Source organism: Eptesicus fuscus, chromosome 3 (assembly GCF_027574615.1).
Source record: "Eptesicus fuscus isolate TK198812 chromosome 3, DD_ASM_mEF_20220401, whole genome shotgun sequence".
Classification (NCBI taxonomy): Eukaryota; Metazoa; Chordata; class Mammalia; order Chiroptera; family Vespertilionidae; genus Eptesicus; species Eptesicus fuscus.
In genome coordinates, this window is record NC_072475.1 from 80,629,631 (window position 1) to 80,652,766 (window position 23,136).

The 23,136-nt window shown below is 38.8% G+C and overlaps 1 protein-coding gene and 1 non-coding gene across 5 annotated transcripts in view; one reads left to right on the top strand and one right to left on the bottom strand.

Annotated features, from left to right (window-relative positions):
* TBC1D23 (TBC1 domain family member 23) overlaps positions 1 to 23,136 on the top strand; it is an 80,501-nt gene that overhangs the window by 39,270 nt on the left and 18,095 nt on the right. For all 4 annotated transcript variants that reach the window (XM_054714034.1, XM_054714036.1, XM_054714033.1 and 1 more), the window contains 9 exons: positions 3,104 to 3,228; positions 3,316 to 3,362; positions 4,637 to 4,740; positions 6,112 to 6,234; positions 9,471 to 9,563; positions 14,306 to 14,476; positions 17,592 to 17,634; positions 19,101 to 19,210; positions 22,926 to 23,065. In XM_054714034.1, coding sequence (XP_054570009.1) covers positions 3,104 to 3,228; positions 3,316 to 3,362; positions 4,637 to 4,740; positions 6,112 to 6,234; positions 9,471 to 9,563; positions 14,306 to 14,476; positions 17,592 to 17,634; positions 19,101 to 19,210; positions 22,926 to 23,065 — 956 coding nt within the window. The remainder of the gene's footprint in view (positions 1 to 3,103; positions 3,229 to 3,315; positions 3,363 to 4,636; positions 4,741 to 6,111; positions 6,235 to 9,470; positions 9,564 to 14,305; positions 14,477 to 17,591; positions 17,635 to 19,100; positions 19,211 to 22,925; positions 23,066 to 23,136) is intronic.
* LOC114229048 (small nucleolar RNA SNORA44) lies at positions 21,502 to 21,631 on the bottom strand. The gene has a single exon (XR_003615144.1). It is a non-coding gene; the product is annotated as a small nucleolar RNA SNORA44 (small nucleolar RNA).

Consider the following 23,136-nt stretch of genomic DNA (forward strand, 5'->3'; position numbering starts at 1 on the left):
TCCACCCCCCGGCCGGCAGGCCCCAATCAACCCGCTACCCGCCCACCGCGGTGGTGGCCCAGTGGCGAGGGAAGGAGAAGGGTGAGGAGGCAGGGAACCACGCAGTGATGACGTCGGCCTCTGGCGTCCATTCCTTCCGCGCCCAGCCCAGCAACTGTTGCCTCCTCTCCCAACCCTACAGGACCCCAATCGGCTGGTCCTGATTGCTGGCCAGGCCTAGGGATCCCACCTGTACATGAATTTCGTGCACTGGGTCTCTAGTGTGTGTGTGTATATATATATATATATATACACACACATACATACACACACACACACACACACACATACACATATATGTATATAATCTATGATAAATATTAGTTCACTTTAAAACTTTGATTAAATTGATGATTTATATTAGAAGTGATATTCAGTCATGAAAATAAGATCAAATGACTAATATAAAAGAATATAATGTACTTCTCAGTGCTCTGACATTCTATATTTGTATGTTGAGTGGAAAGTTTGTTATTCTAGGTCAGTGTTCTCTAATCTTTTGGTCTTGGGACCACTTATACACAACATTTATTGAGGTTTCATTGTTTATATGGATTGTGTTCATTAGAAATTAAGTTTTAGGTATTTACTTATTTAGATGTAATGATAAACCCATTACATGTTAACATAAATAGCCTGCTTTTAAAATAAAAAATAACTATATTTTCCAGAAGAAAATTAGAATAGTGGCATTGGCATTGTTTTATATTTTTGCAAATCTCATTAATTTTTAGTAGATTCTTATATCTTCTTCTGGATTCAGTCTCTGATGATACTACACATCATGTAGCCTTTGGAACATTCTGTTGTTTATTTGTGAGAGCATGAGTATGAAAAAGGCAAATAAAGTCTAAGTATTATTTCACGTCATTGATTCCCCTGTAAATACTCTTCGGGTCATCAGGGCTCCTCAGGCTATACTTTGAGAACTGCTCTTCTGGGTTTAATTTAAGATATTTTTAAAAAAATGATTGGGTGCTGGAAGAATATATATTCAAAAATTAAACATTCCTTGATCATGTCTTATCTAATTTCAGGAAATTTCATTTCTATCACTTATTAACTGTGTGATTTAAGACAGCCTCTTGGCTTCAATTTTTTATCTGTAAAATGGGAATAATAATAGTGTCTATCTCAGAGGGTAAAGGGGTGAGTTAACAATCAGAAAATGCTAAGTAGAGATTCTAACTGGTTTCAACTCTGGCCTAATAAATCTGAAACTGCAGCAGCCTATTCTTTAGTTCCCTCTTGGCTATAATCTTGTCACTCTGAGTTAAAATAATAAAATACCTATAAAATTATAGCTTCTCTGAGATTCATATTTGCCATTAACTCCTTATTTTTGTTGAAATGAGGAACTTTTTTTTTAAAGCATTCTAATACTTAATGGAGGTTTCTCTGGTCACACCATGCCTAGCAAATGCCATTTCTGTTACCAGAGCTCAGAATTAGTACTCAGTGCTGGTAGCAGATTTTAACTAAGTACTAAAAACTGGTTTCTCTTCATTCAGTACCCCAAATAGTTCATTCTTGCTATGAGTATGTCTATAGAATGGAGTCTTTTTTTTTTTTTTTTTAATCTTTTTTGTTAATCCTCACCCAGGGATATTTTTCCATTGATTTTTAGGGAAAGTGGAAGAGATAGGGAAGGACAGAGAGAAACATCAATGTGAGAGAAACACATCGATTGGTTGCCTCCAGCACGAGCCCTGACCAGGGCCTGGGCCGGGAGGAGCCTGCAACCGAGATATGTGCCCTTGACTGGAATCGAACCCTGGACCCTTCGGTCCGCAGGCCGACACTCTATCCACTGAGCCAAACCAGCTAGGGTGGAGCTTTTCTTTTTTAACCTGAGATGAAACAAAACTAATTCTTAAACCCTGAGAACCCATAGTTATAAGCAGTGCAGTGTTAGCTTTAGTTTAGTTAAGCGAGTTTAATGATGACCATATTGCTATTCTGTTTGTATTTGCATCTATTTTTAATTTTTTAAACAACAAAAATCATCAGTAGTATTATGTACTTTAAAAGTTTTGTGGTCAAGTGTAATGGCAGTATGTGGGCTGTGGCATCTCAGGTCTTTAGTCTAGTTTGAATATCACCACTAACTACTACTAGTAGCTCTGTGAACTTGGGAATGCTATTTAATACAAGTCTGTTTCCTCATCGATAAAATGGAGAGAAAAATGTCTTCTTTGAAGGCCTGTAGTGAGAATATTTGAAATAAATATATATTTTAAATAAAAATATGTAATACTGTGACAGTAGCTTAGTGTCTGGAACAACATATATGTGTTCTGGCACTAAATGTATATATTCCCATTAGCTAGCTGCCTTTAGCCATACGAAATGTTTTAAACTTAAACTTCTACATGGAATTGTTTCTGTATCTAATGAAAATGGAAAGTATCATTGAATTTGTGCAATTTAAAACACAGTTGTACTCTAGAGAAACTTATACATTAACATTTTTTTTTTATTTGGAAGTGAAAACCATAGGGTTTTGAAACCTATTGAGAGGTATAAATGTTGTCTCATACATTTCAAATGACATACAAGTAAGCTTTGGGAGCAATTCACATTTATATTGTCATTAAATACTTTTAGGTGCTTTTCAATTACTGTGTTTGATTCTCACAGTTACCTTGTATTAGTAAATTAGGTACTGTAATAATTATGCTAGTTATCCTTAGAGAGCTAGGTGGTAATTGTTAATTATTAGGCTATGGTAAATATATTGTACTTCAGAAAGTCTAGGTTAATTATCTTTCTCTTCACAACAATGTAAGAAGGTGGGTAGTAGTATTACTTTTTATTTTCTAACAGAAGTAGAAATGGAAGCTTTAAAGTTTGTTTCATGTCCTAAGTCAAGACAGCTAGTACATGGCTCCTCTGTGCTTTGAATCCACATGTTCTGCCTTTGGATTCTGAATACTAAAAGTACACAGTAATTTTCAGGTACTGATAACTTGATTTAGAGTTACTTATGCATTTGGTTTAATACTTTTAAAAGAACAAGTCATTTCTAATGGCTTATGTTCATCATTTCATTTCCTGATTACAGCTTGGAAGCCTTTTTGCATGTTACTGTTCCATTGAAGTCACAGAGGCGTTATGGGATGGATATCTACAACAAGCAGATCCATTTTTTATTTATTTTTTAATGTTAATAATCCTTGTTAATGCAAAGTAAGTATCAAGTTGTTTAGATTTTTCTCTTCTCTGTTCTCAGGGTGATCTGTTAATATTTAACTCATTTGACTCTTTTTTTTACAGAGAAGTTATTTTAGCACAGGAGTCTGACAGCAAAGAAGAAGTTATCCGTAAGTAGAATTTAATGTAGATAATTTCATGTCACTTAGTTTTATTTATTTATTTTTATTTTTAATTTAAATTCTTTATTGTTTAAAGTATTACATGAGTCTCCTTTTTCCCCTGTTGACCTCTCCCCGCTACCAGCCCCCAGCACATGCCCTCACCCTCCTACTGTCTGTGTCCATTGGTTATGCTCATATGCATGCATACAAGTCCTTTGGTTGATCTCTTACCCCCACACTCTCCGCCTTCCCTCATAGGTTGGACAGTCTGTTTGATGCTTCTATGTCTCTGGTTCTATTTTTGTTCATCAGTTTATGTTGTTCATTATATTCCACAAATGAGTGAGATCATGTGATGTGTATCTTTCTCAGACTGGCTTATTTCGCTTAGTATCACTTAGTTTTATTAAACTCAGTTTCCTCATCAATAAATTTATGGGATTAGTCTAGAAGAGCTCTAAGGTTCTATTCAACTCTTCCTTACTCTTCAGGTACAAATGTTAGACTATTTTCCCTAGTTTTGCTATCCTCATTCATTCATTCATTCACTCATGTTCTTTCATTCCTTTTCATATACTATTTCTTTGGTTTCCTTGTTCAAATAAAATGCCTTGTCCTCCCCTCCTCTCCCTCTCTCCCTCCTTCTCTTTTTCTCCCTCCTTTCCTCGCTTCCTGTCTCCCTCTTTGCCTTCCTCTCGTTTCCCTTTCTCTCTTTCCTTCTCTCCTGCCCCCTTCCTTCTTCCTCAGTTTACCTTTCAATACTCTGCTTTCATGGTATCTTCATTGTGAAACCTTGGTTCTCCTTTTGGGTTCTTCCCATTCTAACCCAACAAATTTGTTATTTTCCTCTCTACATTGCCTAGCACTTGGTGCTATCTATATTACAGTGTTTATCTTGTTAACATTTTAAAGATTTTTTTTAACATTCTCACACAAGACAAAGTTCCTTAAGTCAGGAATTATTTCTTAGTCATTTTTATTTTCAGATACCCTGGCACTTACGAGGTGTTTGTTAAATAAATAAATTACAGTATTCTAATCAAGGCTAATTAATTTGATTTGATTGCCTGCCACCATCATTCACTAACAGAATTGCATTAACAGTTTCAGCTCCTTTGGAAAGATCCACTTCTCCCCAAACAGTTTTAAAGGCATCATGTTGAGATTCTATTTATATAATTTTTATTATGTTGAGCACATTCCAGCTTTCATACATAATGTTTGTTACATTCTTCACAAAGAATTGTTTAAATGTTGTTATCTCTATACTCCTATTTCAGAGTTCTTGGAAAAAACTCCTTCCAGTTTGAATCTAGAAGATATAGAAGACCTTTTCTCTCTGGCTCAGTATTATTGCAGTAAAACACCAGCTTCATTTAGAAAGGTATAAAACAGGAAATGACAAACTATTCACTATTTCACATTTTGCACATTTTTTATTGTTTACATTATCCATTTTAGTTAAATAACTTGAGGTTGGTTTTCTTTTCTATCTTTTTATGTGTTACAGTTTTGTGTGATTTTCTACTATAAATACTCTCCCTAGTGGAGAAACACACAGATTAAAAAAGATAGTATACAGATGTGCTATAAATGATCTCACCCCTACTCTGATTATTAGTTATTTCTGATCATTAGAATATTGACTATATTTCTTAAATTAGTGCTCTCTTTTAAAAATTGTATTACAAAAATCTGATGGGGCACGTATAATTATGCCTTCTTTATCTGGAGTTCAGCTTTGCACCTTACTGATGCAGAGCTGTCTTATAAGCAAAAAAGGATCACTTAGCCCTATAGAAACCTAGAATCTTTCTCAGACCAGACAAGTGCTTTCAAGAGAAAGGACACCAGATTAGAAGCATAAGTGGTGTGAGCTCCTAGAAAGTAAAACTCCAGGAAGCAAAAGCTAATAGTGGAGGAGGCAGAGAAGTACTTTAACAACTAGCATGGCACACAGGTTTGTCTGTGGCCTCAGGTGCCAATCAGAGCATTAATTGCCTTTTTTTTCTTAACGCATTGTACCATAATAATTGCTAGTTGGTGGTTATCATGTCACTGAAACATCAAGATGAGGTTAAGTTATGTTCGGTATAGCATGTTTCAGAAGGCAGTTAAGGGAAACCTTTTAAGAACATTTTCCTTGAAACTAAAAAAGAGATTTGTTTTGTTTGTAGGGACTAATTTCAGCTATTTTAATAATTGCCTCATGTAAATCTCCTCAGTTCTCAAAAATGTTGCGTAAGTCAGATTATGGGATAGTGATTTAGGATGCTGAATGAAAAGAAGTTTTATACTTTTCATTCTCTTAAGAGGAACAGCTTTTATTCAGACATAGTAATGATCTGCACTAGCATTGGCTAATTAGAGCAGACTGTACAGTATAATCAGTGTCTTACTTCATTTATGCAATTCATTTATGCCATATTTTTGTTTTTATTATATCAAAATATGAAAAGTTGTGAGTAACCAATTTTAAAATTTAGTATTCAGCTATAGGCAATAGTATGGAAAATAACTTTAAAGAATGTGTTATTTCATTTTTTTTATTTTGTGTGAACTCTGACAGGGACTTATCTTTTTGTAACTTTTAGCTTACAAGATTTGAGATGATATATTAAGTTTTAAAAATTACATGACTCAAGGATGTTATATAATTATTTTACCTCTTACCCTGGTATATTAAGAGTATTTTAGAAAGAAATTTTTATTTTGTTTTTTCTTTATGGTATTTTTAAATTTTCTCTTCAAACAGGATAATCACCATCTATTTGGTAGTACTTTGTTGGGAATTAAGGATGATGAGGCAGATCTGAGTCAGGCTCTTTGTCTGGCCATCTCGGTCTCAGAGATCCTTCAAGCAAATCAGCTGCAGGGGGTAAGTAAAGAAAGCCCTGTCAGAGGACTGTCCCTTTTATTTTTTGTTTTTATTATTATTTTGTTGTTGTTGTTAATCCTCACCCGAGGATATTTTTCCATTGATTTTTCGGGAAAGTGTAAGAGAGAGAAGAGAACAGAGAGAAACATCCGTGTGAGAGAAACACATCGATTGGTTGCCTCCTGCACGAGCCCAGATCAAAGCCTGGGCCAGGGAGGAGCCTGCAACCAAGGCACGTGCCCTTGAACAGAATTGAACCCAGGACCCTTTGGTCTGCAGGTCGATGCTCTATCCACTGAGCCAAACTGGCTGGGGCAAGACTGTCCCCTTTAAATACAAGGAACCAGTATTTCCTCCCTGTTTGATGATTTCCCAAAATTAATCTACTACAAAAATGTGGCTATTTTGCTTTCTTTGGTGATTAATGTGCTAAATCTTCTGTCCAGATGGTTATTTTTAAACTGCCAGTATTGGTGTTATTTTAATTGTCAACAACTGATTATTTTTTACACCAATTTTTGTAAACTGTTAAACCTTTTTCATTTTAGCAAAGCAACTGAATGGTGTATAAAATACTTATCAGAGTGAATTTAGCATTTAACAGTTAAAGTCTGGGTTGTTACACAACTAATTAAATTACAAAGTTAAATGCCGTAAAGCATCTAACAAAGGAGACTTGAGGAACTATTACTAGTATTGCAACATTTACCCATGCAAGTGTGTATTTGGAATGTGGGATGTATTTCCAAAAAGGAAAGAGGAATAGACATGGGAAAATGCCTTTGACAGTAGATCTTTTTAAAACAAGTAATTCACATATTTTTCTTATTAGAACTATTACTAAAAAACAAATGAAAATATGTAATACTAGAGTCCCGTAGTATTACGGGGGGGGGGTTGTCCCTTAGCCCAGCCTGTACCCTCTCTAATCTGGGATCCCTCTCACAATCCAGGACTGCTGGCTCCCAACTGCTTGCCTGCCTGCCTTCCTGATTGGCCCTAACCGCTTCTGCCTGCCAGCCTGATCACCCCCTAACCACTCCGCTGCCAGCCTGATTGATGCCTAACAGCTCCCCTGCCAGCCTGTTTGCCCCCAGCTTCCCTCCTCTGCCGGCCTGGTCACTCCTAACTGCCCTCTCCTGGAGGGTTGATCACCTCCAACTGCCCTTTCTTGCAGGCCTGGTCCCTCTCAACTGCCCTCCCTTGCAGGGCTGATCCCTCACAACTGCCCTCCCTTGCAGGCCGGGTGCCTCCCAACTGCCCTCTCCTGCTGGCCATCTTGTGGTGGCCATCTTGTGTCCACATGGGGGTAGGATCTTTGACCACATGGGGGCAGCTATATTGTGTGTTGCAGTGATGATCAATCTGCATATTATTCTTTTATTAGATAGGATAGAGGCCTGGTACAGGGGTGGGGGCCAGCTGGTTTGCCCCGAAGGGCATCCCAGATCAGGTGGGGTTTCCCTTGGGATGTGGGGCGGCCTGAGCGAGGGGCCTGTGGTGGTTTGCAGGCCGGCCACGCCCCCTGGTAACCCAAGCGGAGGCCCTGGTATCTGGAATTTATTTTCCTTCTACAATTGAAACTTTGTAGCCTGGAGCGGAGCCAAGCCAAGCCTGGGGCTCCCTCCGAGGCCACAGCCATTGTGTTGGGGTTATAATTGAAACTTTGTTGCCTTAAGTGGGTGAGTCCGGCCAGGGTGTGTGGAAAGCTTTGCTTCCCCTGTTGCCGGCGGCAACCCTGGCCTGCTCTCTCAAGCTCCATTCTGCCTCCATTTGTTTGAATTTGTTTACCTTCTATAATTGAAACTTTGTAGCTTGAGTGGAGGCTTAGGCCTGCAACGGCTGGCGGAAAGCTTGGCTTCCTCTGTTACCTAGGAAACCTTGCTCTCTGTGGCTGTAGCCAACTTGGTTTGGGTTAATTTGCATGCTCGCTCTGATTGGATGGTGGGCGTGGCTTGTGGGTGTGTTGGAGGTATGGTCAATTTGCATATTTGTCTATTATTAGATTAGATAGTTTAATGAGACCCATATGAACTTCCTCAGTTCAAACTGCAATTGTAATACCTCCCCTCACCCACCAAAAACATTTAGTTCTTATGTGAATTGAATTGTTGATAAGCTTGTGGATTTATTTGCAGAAACAGGAATTGTATTAAGATCTATATTTGTAACTCCAATCCTGTCTAATAAAAGAGTAATATACAAATTGACCATCACTCCAACACACAACATGGCTGCCCCGATGTGGTCAAAGATGGCTGCCCCCATGCGGACACAATATGGCCACCACAAGATGGCCAGCCGGGGAGGGCAGTTGTGGGTGATCAGGCCAGCAGGGGAGGGCAGTTGGAAGGACCAGGCCTGCAGGGGAGGACAGTTGGGGCAACCAGGCCTGCAGGGGAGGGCAGTTGAGGGGGACCAGGCCGGCAGAGGAGGTCAGTTGGGATCGACCAGGCCTGCAAGGGAGGTCAGTTGGCAGGGACCAGGCCTTCAGGAGAGGGAAGTTGGGGGTAACCAGGCCTGCAAGGGAGGGCAGTTGGGGGGAGACCAGGTCTGCAGGGGAGGGCAGTTGGGGGGACCAGGCCTGCAGGGGAGGGCAGTTGGGGGGACCAGGCCTGCAGGGGAGGGCAGTTGGGAGGGACCAGGCCTGCAGGGGAGGGCAGTTGGGGGAAACCAGGCCAGCAGGGGAGAATAGTTAGGGGCAACCAGGCCGGCAGGGGAGGGTAGTTGGGGGGGGATCAGGCCTGCAGGAGAGGGCAGTTGGGGGGGTGATCAGGCTGGCAGGCAGAAGCAGTTAGGGGCAATCAGGCAGGCAGGCAGGCAGGCAAGTGTTTTTAGCCAGCAGTCCTGGATTGTGAGAGGGATGTCCCGGATTGGAGAGGGTGCAGGCTCGGCTGAGGGACACCCCCCCCCCCCCCCCTGTGCACGAATTTTGTGCACCGGGCCTCTAGTATGTTATAATTAGTTTTATAATTCAAACTGACATTTGCCTGTTACATATTTTAAGACTTTCTGGTCAAGAACAGTATATACAAAATGTTTTACTGTTTAAAATTAATATAATTTTTTAGGATCATGAGGTAATTTTCTTTTATCTGTATTGATTGGGTCATCCTGATCTATGTGAGATCAATTTTTTTATAAACCTGTTCCCCCTCCTTTGGTTAATTATTAGTATTGTCTAAAATATAACTTATGGCAAATTCCAGTACATCAAAAAATTGTTTCTTTCATAGGAAGGAGTCCGGTTCTTTGTGGTGGATTGCCGTCCTGCAGAACAGTATAATGCTGGACATTTATCAACTGCTTTCCACTTAGATTCAGATCTGGTTAGTATAAATGCTTATTAATTTCTTTTAATTAACAGAAGAAATCTTTTTTCTTTAGCTTATAAATATATATGTATCTAATTTAGAGATGTTTTTCTTTCTGCTTAAGGAGGGAGTCTCTGTCCTTATGATAAAAGTTGCTCTTGGGTTGCCTTTTCACTCGGGACACCCTTTTGGCATCCTAAAGGATAGATGAAAACATTGTTTACTATGGCTTACTATTGTTTACCATTGTTATGTCAGTAAATTCTAAACTTCTGACTACAAGCTACCTGATATAGCACTTAGCATAGTGCCTTGCACCTAGTAAGTATTCTGTAAATATTAGCTCTTTTATAATTGGGTAATTATTTTTAAAGTTTTATTATAAAACTTTTTTTTCCATCATGAATACTTATCCTACATAATAAAAGGGTAATATGTAAATTACCATCACTCCGCTATGCCCACAATTGGGCCAGCGGGAGGCGTAGGGGGCGGGACTCGGGGTGGCCAATTGGGCCTGCGGGACGCTGAGCTCGCATCGCCAGCGGCAGTGCGAGCTCAGCATCTGCGCCATGGCTGTGCTGCGGCACAGAAGGGGCCTCTGGGGCAGCAAGCCCACGTCCTGCTGCGGACCATCAAAAGCGGGGAGTGAAAGCAGGGAGCTGTGTGTCCGCTCCAGCACCAGCGGACCCCCTGCCATCAAAAGCAGGGAGCAGGCTGCTAGCAGTGTCCACAGAGCGTGCTAGGCTTTGCGGGGCAGTGGATATGGCCTGGATGGCAGGTTAGGCCTAGGGGACCCTACACGTGCATGATTTAATCATGCACTGGGCCTCTAGTGTATATAATAAACTAATACTTAATAGGGGTAGTATCTGGCATATAGGTGTTAAGTTATTAAAATTTCTATCCTCTTGTCACTTGAATTGAAGAAGTAGATGAGGTAAATAGTTAAATATTGTCAGAGATGCTTAGAGCAGTTGGTAGACTTGGGACTGCTGTCATTTAAGCCGTTAACGAGGTTATTAGAGCCTCGGGGATAGGGAAGGTGGAAAGAGCAGTAAACACTTTTGCTTATGGTGCAGTCTACCCTCTTCCCAGCGTGTCTGAAAAAATTGATGCTAAGGCTGAAAGAGCATGTAGAAGGGCCTAGGTGGTGTTGAGAGGAAACTCTTGGAAAATGGAGGGAAAACACCCCAGAGAGTTTTGGGCGCTGTAGGTGAAGAAGGCTATCCTAGCTTGTTTGCATCCTGAAAGTGAACTCTGTGCCTTTCTATTCCTTGATTAGAGCAGGAAGACTTAGATGGTTTTAAAATTTACTCAAGTGATTCACGAATACTTGAATTAAAAATAAAATTCAGAAAATCTCGGAGAAACCAAGATGGCGGCATAGGTAAACACCTAAACTGCTGCCTTGCACAACAATTTCAAAACTACAACTAAAAGACAAAACGGACATCATCCAGAATCACAGGAAGGCTGGCTGAGTGGAAATTCTACAACTAGAAGGAAAGAGAAAAGCACACTAAGACTCAGAGGAGCTGTAGGAGGCAGAGATACTGAGACGCGCATGCGCGTGCGCACGTGAAGAGGACTGGCAACTGAGTGCACGGCTGGCTTTCTCAGGCGGGAGGGAGACAAAAGCTCCCGACTGCTCTGAACTCCAGTTCCAGGCAAGACTCTGGGGACCCAGACTCATACGGGGTGAAACTCACTGTCAGGAAAGAGAAAAGCACACTGAGACTCAGAGGAACTGCAGAAAGCAGAGGCACCAAGGCACACACGCAGAGAGGGCGGGCAACTGAGTGCACGGCTGGCTTTCTCAGGCGGGAGGGAGACAAAAGCTCCCAACTGCACTGAACTCCAGTTCCAGGCGAGACTCTGGGGACCCAGACTCATTCGGGGAGAAACTGGACTGTCTGGCAGCTGGCGGAACTCGAGGGTGGCTTTCTCTCAGAGGTGCTTGCAGTGATTACCACGGGACACTGAGTCACAGGGGCCTATTAGGGCAGGGCTGACGGGAAACCAATGCTGTCTGATCTGCCCTGAGACTCCGCCCCATCCAAGCTGAGCACAGAGGCTTTTGCAAGTCTTGCTTCATAAGGGTGTCTCCAGCACAGAAGTTCTCCCAGCGTAGACACAGCTGATACTCACAGCCAATTGGCCTGGAGGTCAATTCCTCCCAGTGATACCAACAACAATCAAGGCTTAACTACAACAAGACTGTGCACACAGCCCACAAAGGGGTGCACCAAGAGTGTCCACCTCAGGTAACTGGGGAGGCTGAGCCACTGGGCCCTATAGGACACCTAGCACACAAAGCCACTCTATCATGCGAGACAAGGAAACAGAACACAAATGAAAGAAATGGAGGAAAGCAAATGACTGGATATAGAGTTCAAAACCACGTTTATAATGTTTTTCAAGAATTTCCTAGAAAAGCCCAATAAATTTAGTGAGACCCTTGAGGATATGAAAAAGGACCAACTAGAAATTAAGCATACACTGACAAATAAAAAATATTATACAGAAATCTAACAGCAGACTAGAGGATCTCAAGAATCAAGTCAAAGATTTGAAATACAAAGAAGCAAAAAACACTCAACCGGAAAAGAAAAAAGAATCCAAAAATTAAGAAGATAGTGTAAGGAGCCTCTGGGACAACTTCAAGTGTACCAACCTCCAAATTATGGGGGTGCCAGAAGAAGAGAGAGCAAGATACTGAAAACCTATTTGAAGAAATAATGACAGAAAACTTCCCCCACCTGGTGAAAGAAATAGACTTACAAGTCCAGGAAGTGCACAGAACCCCAAACAAAAGGAATCCAAAGAGGACCACACCAAGACACATCATGATTAAAATGCCAAGAGCAAAAGACAGAGAATCTTAAAAGCAGCAAGAGAAAAACAGTTAGTTACCTATAAGGGAGCACACATATGACTGTCAGCTGATTTCTCAACAGAAACTATGCAGGCCAGAAGGGAGTGACAAGAAATATTCAAAGTGATGAACAGCAAGAACCTACAACCAAGACTACTCTACCCAGAAAAGCTATCATTCAGAAGTGAAGGTCAGATAAAGAGCTTTACAGATAAGAAAAAGCTAAAGGAGTTCATCACCGCCAAACCAGTATTATATGAAATGCTGAAAGGTATTCTTTAAGAAAAGGAAGAAGAAAAAGGTAAAGATAAAAATTATGAACAACAAATACATATCAACAAGTGAATCTAAAAATCAAGTGAATAAAAAAATCTGATGAACAGAATAAATGGGTGAATATAATAGAATCAGGGGCATAGAAAGGGAGTGGACTGACAATTCTCGGGGGGAAAGGGGTGTGGGGGGTGTGGGAAGAGACTGGACAAAAATCGTACACCTATAGATGAGGACAGTGGACGGAGGGGTAAGGGTAGAGGGTGGGTTGGGAACCAGGTGGAGGGGAGCTATGGGAGAAAAAAGAGGAACAATTGTAATAATCTGAACAATAAAGATTTATTAAATTAAAAAAATTCAGAAAATCTCCAGAGTTAACTCTTAACAGCGTGCTTAATCTTCCAGACCTGTAATATGTATTTACCTATTTCTTACTCGCTTTTTCCACTTGGTTTTTCACTTGGCAGTTCATTTGTTTTTTCACTTAACAGTTTCTTAGAGATCTTTCCACTTAAGTACATTCTTTTTTATGGCTGTATTTGGTCCATAGTACAGATATACTGTAATTTATTGTTTGATTGATGTACATTTTGGTTGTTTTCAGTTGTCTCATAATAACCAGTGCAGTTAATATCCTGTACACATTGTGAACTTGTGCAAATATTTCTGTAAAATACATTCCTCAAAGTAGAGTTGTTGGGTTGAGAGGTGTGGATGTGTAAAATATTAAAAGAGACGACTATCATATTGCCCTTTAAAAAGGCTGAACCTTTATACTTTGCAACCGTATATGAAAATAATTGTTTTCTACATTCAGCATTAGTGAACATCACCAATTATTTTTTACTTTCTCAGAATGATGGATGAAAAACAGTGGTAATTACTAGTAATGTTAAGCATCCTTTTGCAAATTTGCTGTTTGTTTATTTAATTATTTAGCAAATTGCTTCTATGGTTTGTCCATTTTTCTATTGGATTTTCACTGTACTTTTTTTAATGTGCCCTAGTATAGTAGTTTCAAAAAAAATGTGTAGTTACTAGCATACTTGTTTCCTTGAGAGTGAGAAATTTTTTCATTCCTTTCTCTCTAGTACCTAGAGTAGTGCTGATAAAAAAAGGTTTGCTGCTATTTTTGACTGTCCTCTATGAAATACATGGCTTGCCGTGTAAGTAGAAATAAAAAATATAGCTTGTTTTCGACGTATTATTTTTAGTCGTGGACCATTCCACTTAGTGTTAAACTTTTCTTGTCATGACACCTAAGGAACACTGGAACTTATTGTTTAAGAAACAAACAGTAACCACACATTTTTTTTCTAGTAGGATGTTTATTTTGTATAATGGTATATCTGTACCATGGACCACTGTACCTAGTTTAATGTTTCAGTAAATTTTCAACTTTTGTTTTCATATATTATAGGTACATTTACACATATTTCTTTTTTTTTATCCCAGGGATTTTATTTATAAGAGCCTTTTCTTTTTTGTTGTTGTTTTCATGGTGGCTATTTAAATGTGTTTTTTTTCCTAGAAAACTATTTCAGGTTTTGCAAATGTTTGTGAAACACAGGGTGGGCATGTTTTTAAATTTTTTTAAATTGTCTAGATGCTCCAGAATCCATCCGAGTTTGCGCAGTCAGTAAAGTCCTTGCTGGAAGCACAGAAGCAGTCCATTGAGTCTGGCTCCATCGCTGGTGGGGAACACCTCTGTTTCATGGGCAGTGGCAGAGAGGAAGAAGACATGTATATGAACATGGTCCTGGCACACTTCTTACAGGTATGCTGACAGATTATTTCAACTTTGCTTTGTTATTGCTATCACCTTTAAGAAATTCTCAAAAAAAAAAAAAAAGAAAAAAGAAATTCTCATAGACATTTTTGTGCTGTTATCTACATTGTCAAATTTATTTGTATGTTTTTCTTTTTTTTAAAATATACTTTTATTGATTTCAGAGAGAAAGGGAGAGGGAGAGAGAGCTAGAAACATCAGTGATGAGAGAGAATAATTGATTGGCTGACTCCTGCATGTCCCCTACTGGGGATTGAGCCCGCAACTCGGGCATATGCCCTGACTGGGAATCAAACCATGACCTCCTGGTTCATAGGTCGACACTCAACCATTGAGCCACGCCAGCTGGGCTGTATTTTTATTTTTACAGCTTGTATATTTTGTGTCTTGCCAAGAAAGGTCTTTCCCCAGAGTTTTCTTGCATACTTATCAGGTTTCTCTTTTTGTTTAAGTTGTGAACTGTCTGGAACAGTTTTCTGTGTAAAAAGTAGGTAGGAAGCAAAAAAAAAAATTTTTTTTTCCAGGTAGCTAACCAGGTGTGTTATCAATTTGAAATACCACCATTTTAATATACTGAATTCTTCTATGCATTAGCATCTGTTTCTGGATTATTCCATTACATTGATCTTTATCTTTATTCATGTCCTAAGACTATTTATAGTAGCTGTGTAATTCATTATAATATATTCACTATTTTTAGCCACCTCTTTTTGTGTGTTTGAATATAAATTATATTCAGCGTAACTAATCTGTATTTGTGACTTTATGCAATCTGTTCCCCTCCCTTCTCTACAAAGCCGTACTCAGTTATGGCTCTTTCTTTATAAAAATAGTTGTTTATTAGGTACTAGAGGCCCAGTGCACGAAATTTGTGCATGGGGGGGGGGGTGTCCCTCAGCCCAGCCAGCACCCTCTCCAATCTGGGACATCCCTCTCACAATCCAGGACTGCTGGCTCCCAACTGCTCGCCTGCCTGCCTTCCTGATTGCCCCTAACCGCTTCTGCCTGCTAGCCTGATCACCCTCTAACTACTCCCCTGCCAGCCTGATTGATGTCTAACTACTCCCCTGCCAGCCTGTTTGCCCCCAATTTCCCTCCTCTGCTGGCCTGGTCATCCCTAACTGCCCTCCCCTGTAGGTTTGATCGCCCCAACTGCACTCCCTTGCAGGCCTGGTCCCTCCCAACTGCCCTCCCCTGCTGGCCTGATCGCCCCCAACTGCCCTCCCTTGCATGGCCATCTTGTGGTGGCCATCTGTGTCCACATGGGGACAGGATCTTTAACCACATGGGGGCAGCCATCTTGTGTGTTGGAGTGATGGTCAATCTGCATATTACTCTTTTATTAGACAGGATAGAGGCCTGATACATGGGTGGGGGCCAGCTGGTTTGCCCTGAAGGGTGTCCCGGATCAGGATGGGGGTTCCCTTGGGGCATGGGGCGGCCTGGGCGAGGGGCCTTTGGTGGTTTGCAGGCTGGCCTCACCCCCTTGCGACCCAAGCGGATGCCCTGGTATCTGGGGTTTATTTATCTTCTACAATTGAAACTTTGTAGCCTGGAGCGGAGCCAAGCCTTCTGCTTGCTCTGTGGCAGCAGCCATTTCTGTTGGGATTTATGTATCTTCTATAATTGAAACTTTGTAGCCTTAAGCGGAGGCCTGGGCTGGCCGGGGTGTGCGGAAAGCTTGGCTTCCTCCATTGCCGGGGGCAACCCTAGCCTCCTGCTCTTTCCAGCTTCGTGGCTGCCTCCATTTCTGTTTGGATTTATGTATCTTCTATCATTGAAACTTTGTAGCCTTGAGTGGAGGCCTAGGCCGGCAAGGGCAGGAAGAAAGCTTGGCTTCCTCCATTGTCAGGGAAACCCAAGCCTCCCTCCTACTCTCGTGGCCTTAGCCATCTTGAGATTTATTTGCATATTTGCTCCTGATTGGCTGGTGGGCATGGCTTGTGGGCATAGCAGAGAGATGGTTAATTTGCATATTACTCTTTTATTAGATAGGATTCTTTGGTACTTTATACATTAAAGTTCTCTTTTTGTGTAACCCTGAACTGTGGAATCAGGAAGACAGTGGTGTGGTGATGTACAAGCCACTCAATTTGGGTCCTTTCTATTCATGTTGTATTTTACTGGGAATCAGGTTTGAGAATATTGTTGTAGAGGACAGAATCCTTGAAAGACAAAATGAGAGAGGTAATGAGGTATTTGGGGAGAGACTATAAGATAACTTTGTACTTTATTAAAGAAAAGATTTTAGAAACTTATACAGAATAACAAATAGGGACTCAAACTCATTTTACTTATAAATTTAATTGGTCTATTCTAAAAATGCTCTTGTATAAACTGCATATTGTGAGGGCTGTCAGATCGCCAAAATTTGGAATATTGTGAACTCTATTTTTATAATTCAAGTTCTTAATGTGGTTTAGAAACACCCCCCCCCCCCCCAATTTTTATCATGGATAATTTCAAACAAATCTAGAAGTGCAGAGATTTGAACCCTATAAACTGTTTATACAGATATAATCACGTTATCATTATTAGACTTTATTATAAAAAATAACCTAGTGCTCAGGTTTCCCTGAATTTCCCAATATCCAAAACAAGACAGTGCACTTGGATGATAACTTTTTAAGTCTTTTTAAATTTATAGATTTATAAGTTCTCTTTCAAAATATCTTTCCTTGCATGTATTTGTTGGGGGAGAAATTGTTTGTAAAATGGTAACATTCTGTCATTTTTTTTCATTCTGAATATTTGCTTTTATATTTCCTTTTTATAAAGGACACAATATTTTGCAAATTAAAAAACAATAACACTAATTATATCCAAAAATACAACTTAACTGTTTTTCATTTGACTTTTATTGCACTATTGGAACTATAATACAAATAAAATTATAGTCTTGTTAGAGCCATGAAGTTGTTCCTTTCTTCCCACCCAAGTACCAGACCTTACAATACACAAGGTAAATGTATTTACCTCTCTGTGCCAAAGTCCATAATGTTAGCATATAACCTTATATTACATTTGTCAATGTTTACAGAATTATCAGAAGTTTTAATTATATTGCATTTTGGAATAATTAAAATTTTTTATTCCATTACAGAAAAACAAAGAATATGTGAGCATTGCCAGTGGAGGATTTATGGGTAAGATTTTCATTTATTAATCCCTTTGCCTCCACTTTTCAGTGAAAATTATATTAACCAGAGCTGATTTGTAGTAACTAAGTAAGTTAATGGGTATTTTCTCTCTTTAGTCATTCAGTATTTTCAGAAAAGACAAAGCCAGAAGAACATAGATAATAGACAAATATAATAGGAAATTGATCAATATTTAATGGAAGACTCTAAATAGATATGTTAAAATGCCTGAATAACTGCCCACATGACTTGCCTCTTCAGAGGAGAAGTAGATAGGATCTAGGAAAAGAGTAGGAGGAATACTTTTCACTATCTGTATACCCTTCCTACTCTTGCTTTTTAAATTTGTTTTGTTTTCATTTTATTTTTTAACTACTTGAAGGTATTAGCTGCTAGGTATTGGCTCAATAGGATAAAACAAATAAGCTGATGTTTTCAAATCTGCAGACTAATATCTGGTAATCCAGGTTAGTAAAATAATTGACAAAATCTCTGCAGGCAAATATTTGAGAATTTATGAAGAATTAGGTCAGAATAATAACATTTAGAATTTTCATTTTTTACAAGAGATGTTATTTAAGGGGACAGACTTGAAACTAGTAATAAGTCCTGCAGTACTAATGTACAGTATAGTGAGTATAGGCAATGATACTATATTGTGATCATCAGACTTGCAAAGAGACTAGATCTTCATTATTCCCACCACAAAAAAGAAATGATAATTACGTTATCTTATGTCATAACTTAGAATTTTTGGTAGATTAGTACCTGTTTCCTCTTGGTCTTTATGACATTAGCAAGGATCATGATTACCTCCCATATATCGTGGCCTGATAATTAATTATCTTTGAGGCTCATACATAGAGTGATCTACAGAAGGGATTATTTTAATAAAGTGTTAAGCAAGTATTGGCCTTAAGGTATGAATTATTTATTTTCCAAGAAAAACCTCTCTTTCCATAGCAGTTAATGCCTGGACTGCTTTTTTTATTATGGCAAAGATTAATTGATATCTCCTTATGATAAAACAAAAGTCACCGTAGGTTTTCTTTCTTTTTTAAAAAAATTATTCAATATTATCTTGTATTTGTTTCAGGTATAACAATAAGTTTTCTGTTAATCTTCTGTGTCATAAGAAAATGTTGCTGAAAGCATCTATTAATACTTGAAAGATTACCTTCCAAAAAGGAAAATATCAAGCCTATATATATAGTTATTGTCACCCTTAGGATCAGTTAAGAAAAGCAATATGCGTACAGAGGGCATTAGAAGGAAGGAGAAGAGGAAGGGAAGGATTTCTGTGGCTTGGAGTCCTTTGCTCCTTTTCAGAGGTGCAGAAAGAAATACTTGTGATTATGTCTGTGGATCCTTTTTCATTCAGCTATGACATGTTTATTATACTTCTCTGGTAATGGATCTTTCCTAAAGGGGTTGATTTGATGGGTTTTGTTTTTCTTCTCATTTATTTTAAGCATTGCAGCAGCACTTAGCAGACATTAATGTGGATGGACCAGAAAATGGATATGGCCATTGGATTGCTAGTACCTCAGGCTCAAGGAGCAGTATCAGTTCTTCTGTTGATGTAAGTGTATGTGTCAGATATGTCACCACATTAAGATAAATGCCCAGAAAAGGTGATTTTAACTCATAAACCCCACCATAACAGAAATAGAGTCAAAATTTTCAAACACATACAATGAGGAGTGATGTTATTGTGAAGGTAATGAGATGATGGAGCAGGTCCACGCAGTTAAACTAGGCTAAAGTGCAGGAGGTCTACCTGCTGAATTCACATTTCTCCCTGTCCCACTGCAGCTTGGTATCACCTAGTGACAGTTTCTGCTCCAGCTGAAATATTCTGAGTTCTGTGGTGAGCTGGCAGTCTCAAGTGAGCTTATTCTAGGAATCTCCCAATCAGTTTGGGCCAAGATAATACTGAGACCAGTGGTCCCATTTTCTGCATACCATGTCTACTCCCTACAACAGACATAGATTTAGTCCACCCGTATTTGAGAATGCGTCATACAGAGGAAGACTGGAACCCATTGCCAGTCCCATAATATTTAAATTTTAGTTCTTGATATGTACATTACTGTAGGATTTTACTATATTGGGTAAATTTATTTTTCTGTTCTATTTTGGAAATATTTAGGCAATAAGTCTTTTATACTTTTTCAGTAATTCAGTTAAATCAAATTAGATGTTATGAAATCACTAGAGGCCCGGTGCACAGATTCGTGCACCCGTGGGGTCCCTTGGCCTGGCCTGCGCCCTCTCACAATCCGGAACCCCTCGGGGGATGTTGGATAGCCAGTTTCGGCCCAATCCCCACAGGCCTGATCCTGTGGGTTGAGTGCATATCATAGTGACAGGTCGTTTGGTCACTTAGGCTTTTATATATAAAGATATTCTTAACAAGAAGTAGTCCTCACCTACCTAAGATTATTCTTTAAAACAGAAATAAAAGGAAAACTGCAGTATAGAGTCATGGTTACTAGCTTCGACGTACAGGTATGACATACCAAGGTGTTCAAGTTTTATCTCTACAACTTACTTTCTTCATGATCTTCAGTAAGATCTTTCCAGCCCTGGTTTCTTCATCTGTACAAAACAGATGGTAATAACAGAACTTTCCTCATAAGGATGACGTGAGGATTAAATATGCAAGTGAATGTAAGGTATAGTAGTTGTTATAAAATTATAACTCATTAGATGTATTAATTGAGGTTTATCTTGAGCTCTGTAAGTCAAAACAAATTATTATGAAATTATCAGTGGTAAGATTCCTCTAAGAATTAAGTTTTAAAATTGATTCTCTAGGTATCTAAGCATTCTTCATATGAGATCACCATTTATTTAATAAACATTTGCCATTTTATTTTTTTCTTAATGTTCACCCAAGGACATGCTTTTTATTTTATTATTGATTTTAGAGAGACAGAAAGGGAGAGGGAGAGAGAGAAACATTGATATGAGAATGAAAACATAGATCGGTTGCCTCCTATACACACACCAACTCAGGATCAAACCCACAACCAGGGCATGTGTCCCGACCAAGAATTGGACTCATTGGTGCACAGAATGATGCTCCAGCTAGCAGAGCCACACTGGCCAGGGCCATTTTCATTTTTAATTAGGTAGTATTCCATTATATGGACTTATAATTTATTCAGTTAGTCCCTTATTGAATATTTACATTGCTTCCAGTCTTTTTGTTATAAATACTACCACCATTAACTTATGTGGTTATATATTTGCATATATCATGATTATTTGGTCCTAGAAGTGGAATAACTTGATCAAAAGATTACTTACCAATATCTTCAGAAATCTGCATTATTATCAAGTTACTCTCCAGAAAACATTATTCTGATATATATTCTCAATCACAGCATTGGGTTTTCTGTTGAAGTTTTTACTTTCAGATTTGAAAAACACTGATTGAGGCTGGTAAAGAAATAGTTGTAAAGATGTGTTATATTCAGGAGTACCAAAGAGTTTCCCAGTCAGTGTAATTTGGTTTTGAATTTGGATATGGAAATAAGAAACATGTTTGTGTGTGTGTGTATGTGTGTATGTGTGTTATATAGTTAATGACTTATTTCTCATAAAAATGAAAGTGATATCCATTTATTGTAGCACCATATATAAATGTGAAAAGTATAAAAACAAATCACCTATGACCCTATCAGATAACTGCTACTTAGGTTTTTTAAATATTTACTTCAGATCTTTTTTAATGCATGTGTATTTTAGTATTTTATTTTAAAAGTAATGATCAGATTATACACATAATTTCACTAAATATATGAGTATTTTCTAACATTTTGAAATGCTTTTATTTTTAAGCATGGGTTTTTGTTGTTGTTTTTCTATTATGGGAAAGGTGAGTGACAGCATAAATACTATACGAACCTGAGCTGTCAGTCTCTCTCCACATTGCTCTCACATGCAGTTGGAGATCCCATGGCTGCAGCCAGTCACAGCCCTTGAAAACATGCTGTAAATCATGGTTTTTTAGATCTGTATAATTTTCCATCAAATAGTACCTAAATCCTAGGCCACTTTCTGATTATTTCCTTCCCATAAATTCTGAAGAGGATTGGTACACTTTGAAACTTTGACACCTATCACCAACTTGCCTTCTAGGGTATATGGAAGCAATTCTATGAAATAATTTAAGAATTATACCCACACCTATTACATTAGGTATGCCAGGATAACCTAATTCTTGAGAAATTAGAGGCCTAAGTGAAAATGTTTTAAAAAGCAAAATTTTACAACGAATAAATTGATTAAAAATTTAGCTACATGAAATGATATGCTCATTACAGGCATCTCCCTCATTTTATTGCACTTAATTGCACCCTGCAGATTATTACTTTATTTTACAAATTGAAAGATTGTAGCCACCTTGCATCAAACAAATCGTCTGGCATTTTCAAACAGCATTTGCTCACTTCATGTATCTCTGATATATTTTGTTCTCACAATATTTCAAAATCTTTCATTATTATATTTGTTATGGTTATCTGTGATCAGTGATCTTTGATGCTGTTATTGTTCATTGTTTTGGGCTGCCATGAACTGTGCCTGTATAAGACTGCAAACTTAAAAAAATGTGTGTGTTCTGACTGTTACACCTATTGAGTCATTCCCCCATCTCTCTCTCTCTCTCTCTCTCTTTTCTGGTCTCTCTATTCTCTGATACAGCAATATTGAAATTAGGCCAATTGAATCTCTACAGTGGTCTCTATATGTTCCAAGTGAAAGGAAGAGTCACAGGTCTCTCACTTTAAATCAAAAGCTAGAAATGATTAAGCTTAGTGAGGAAGGCATGTTGAAAGCCAAGATAGGCCAAAAGCTAGATTCTTATGCCAAATAGCCAAGTTGTGGTGCAAATAGCAAGAGAATACGAAGTAAAAGTGAAGCCTGAAGATGCCACTGTATTACTGCAGTCTCATTTCATAAATGGGGAATTGCTTCTATGGATGAGCAAAGAAAGTGGTTTCTTGAAATGGAATCTACTCTGGGTGAAAATGCTCTGAAGATTGTTGAGATGACAACAAAGGATTTAGGATAATATATAAACTTATATATAATTCTAGGGACCCAGTGCACGAGGCCTTGAAAGAAACTGTGGGCCTCGAGGCTGTGGTAGGCACAGGGGCGGGTCTTGGCCCATCCTCGGTGCCCCCACCCGGCCCATCCTGCCACGGCATTTAGATAACCTTTAGCAGTAGTGTGTCTGCTAATCGTTTGGAGAGAAGTTCTTTAGTAATTTTTTTTTTTTTCAGGGTGAATCTTCTAATGGCTTAAATGATAGAGGAATGAAATCACTAGTAAATAAAATGACTATTGCTTTGAAGACAAAATCCGTTAATGTCAGGGAAAAAGTTATCAGTTTTATTGAGAATACATCAGCTCCTGTGGATCGGTGAGTTGCTTATACAGTATGAGTTTATGATGAGTAATTGAAACTAAAGAAAACTATCTTACAGTAAATAT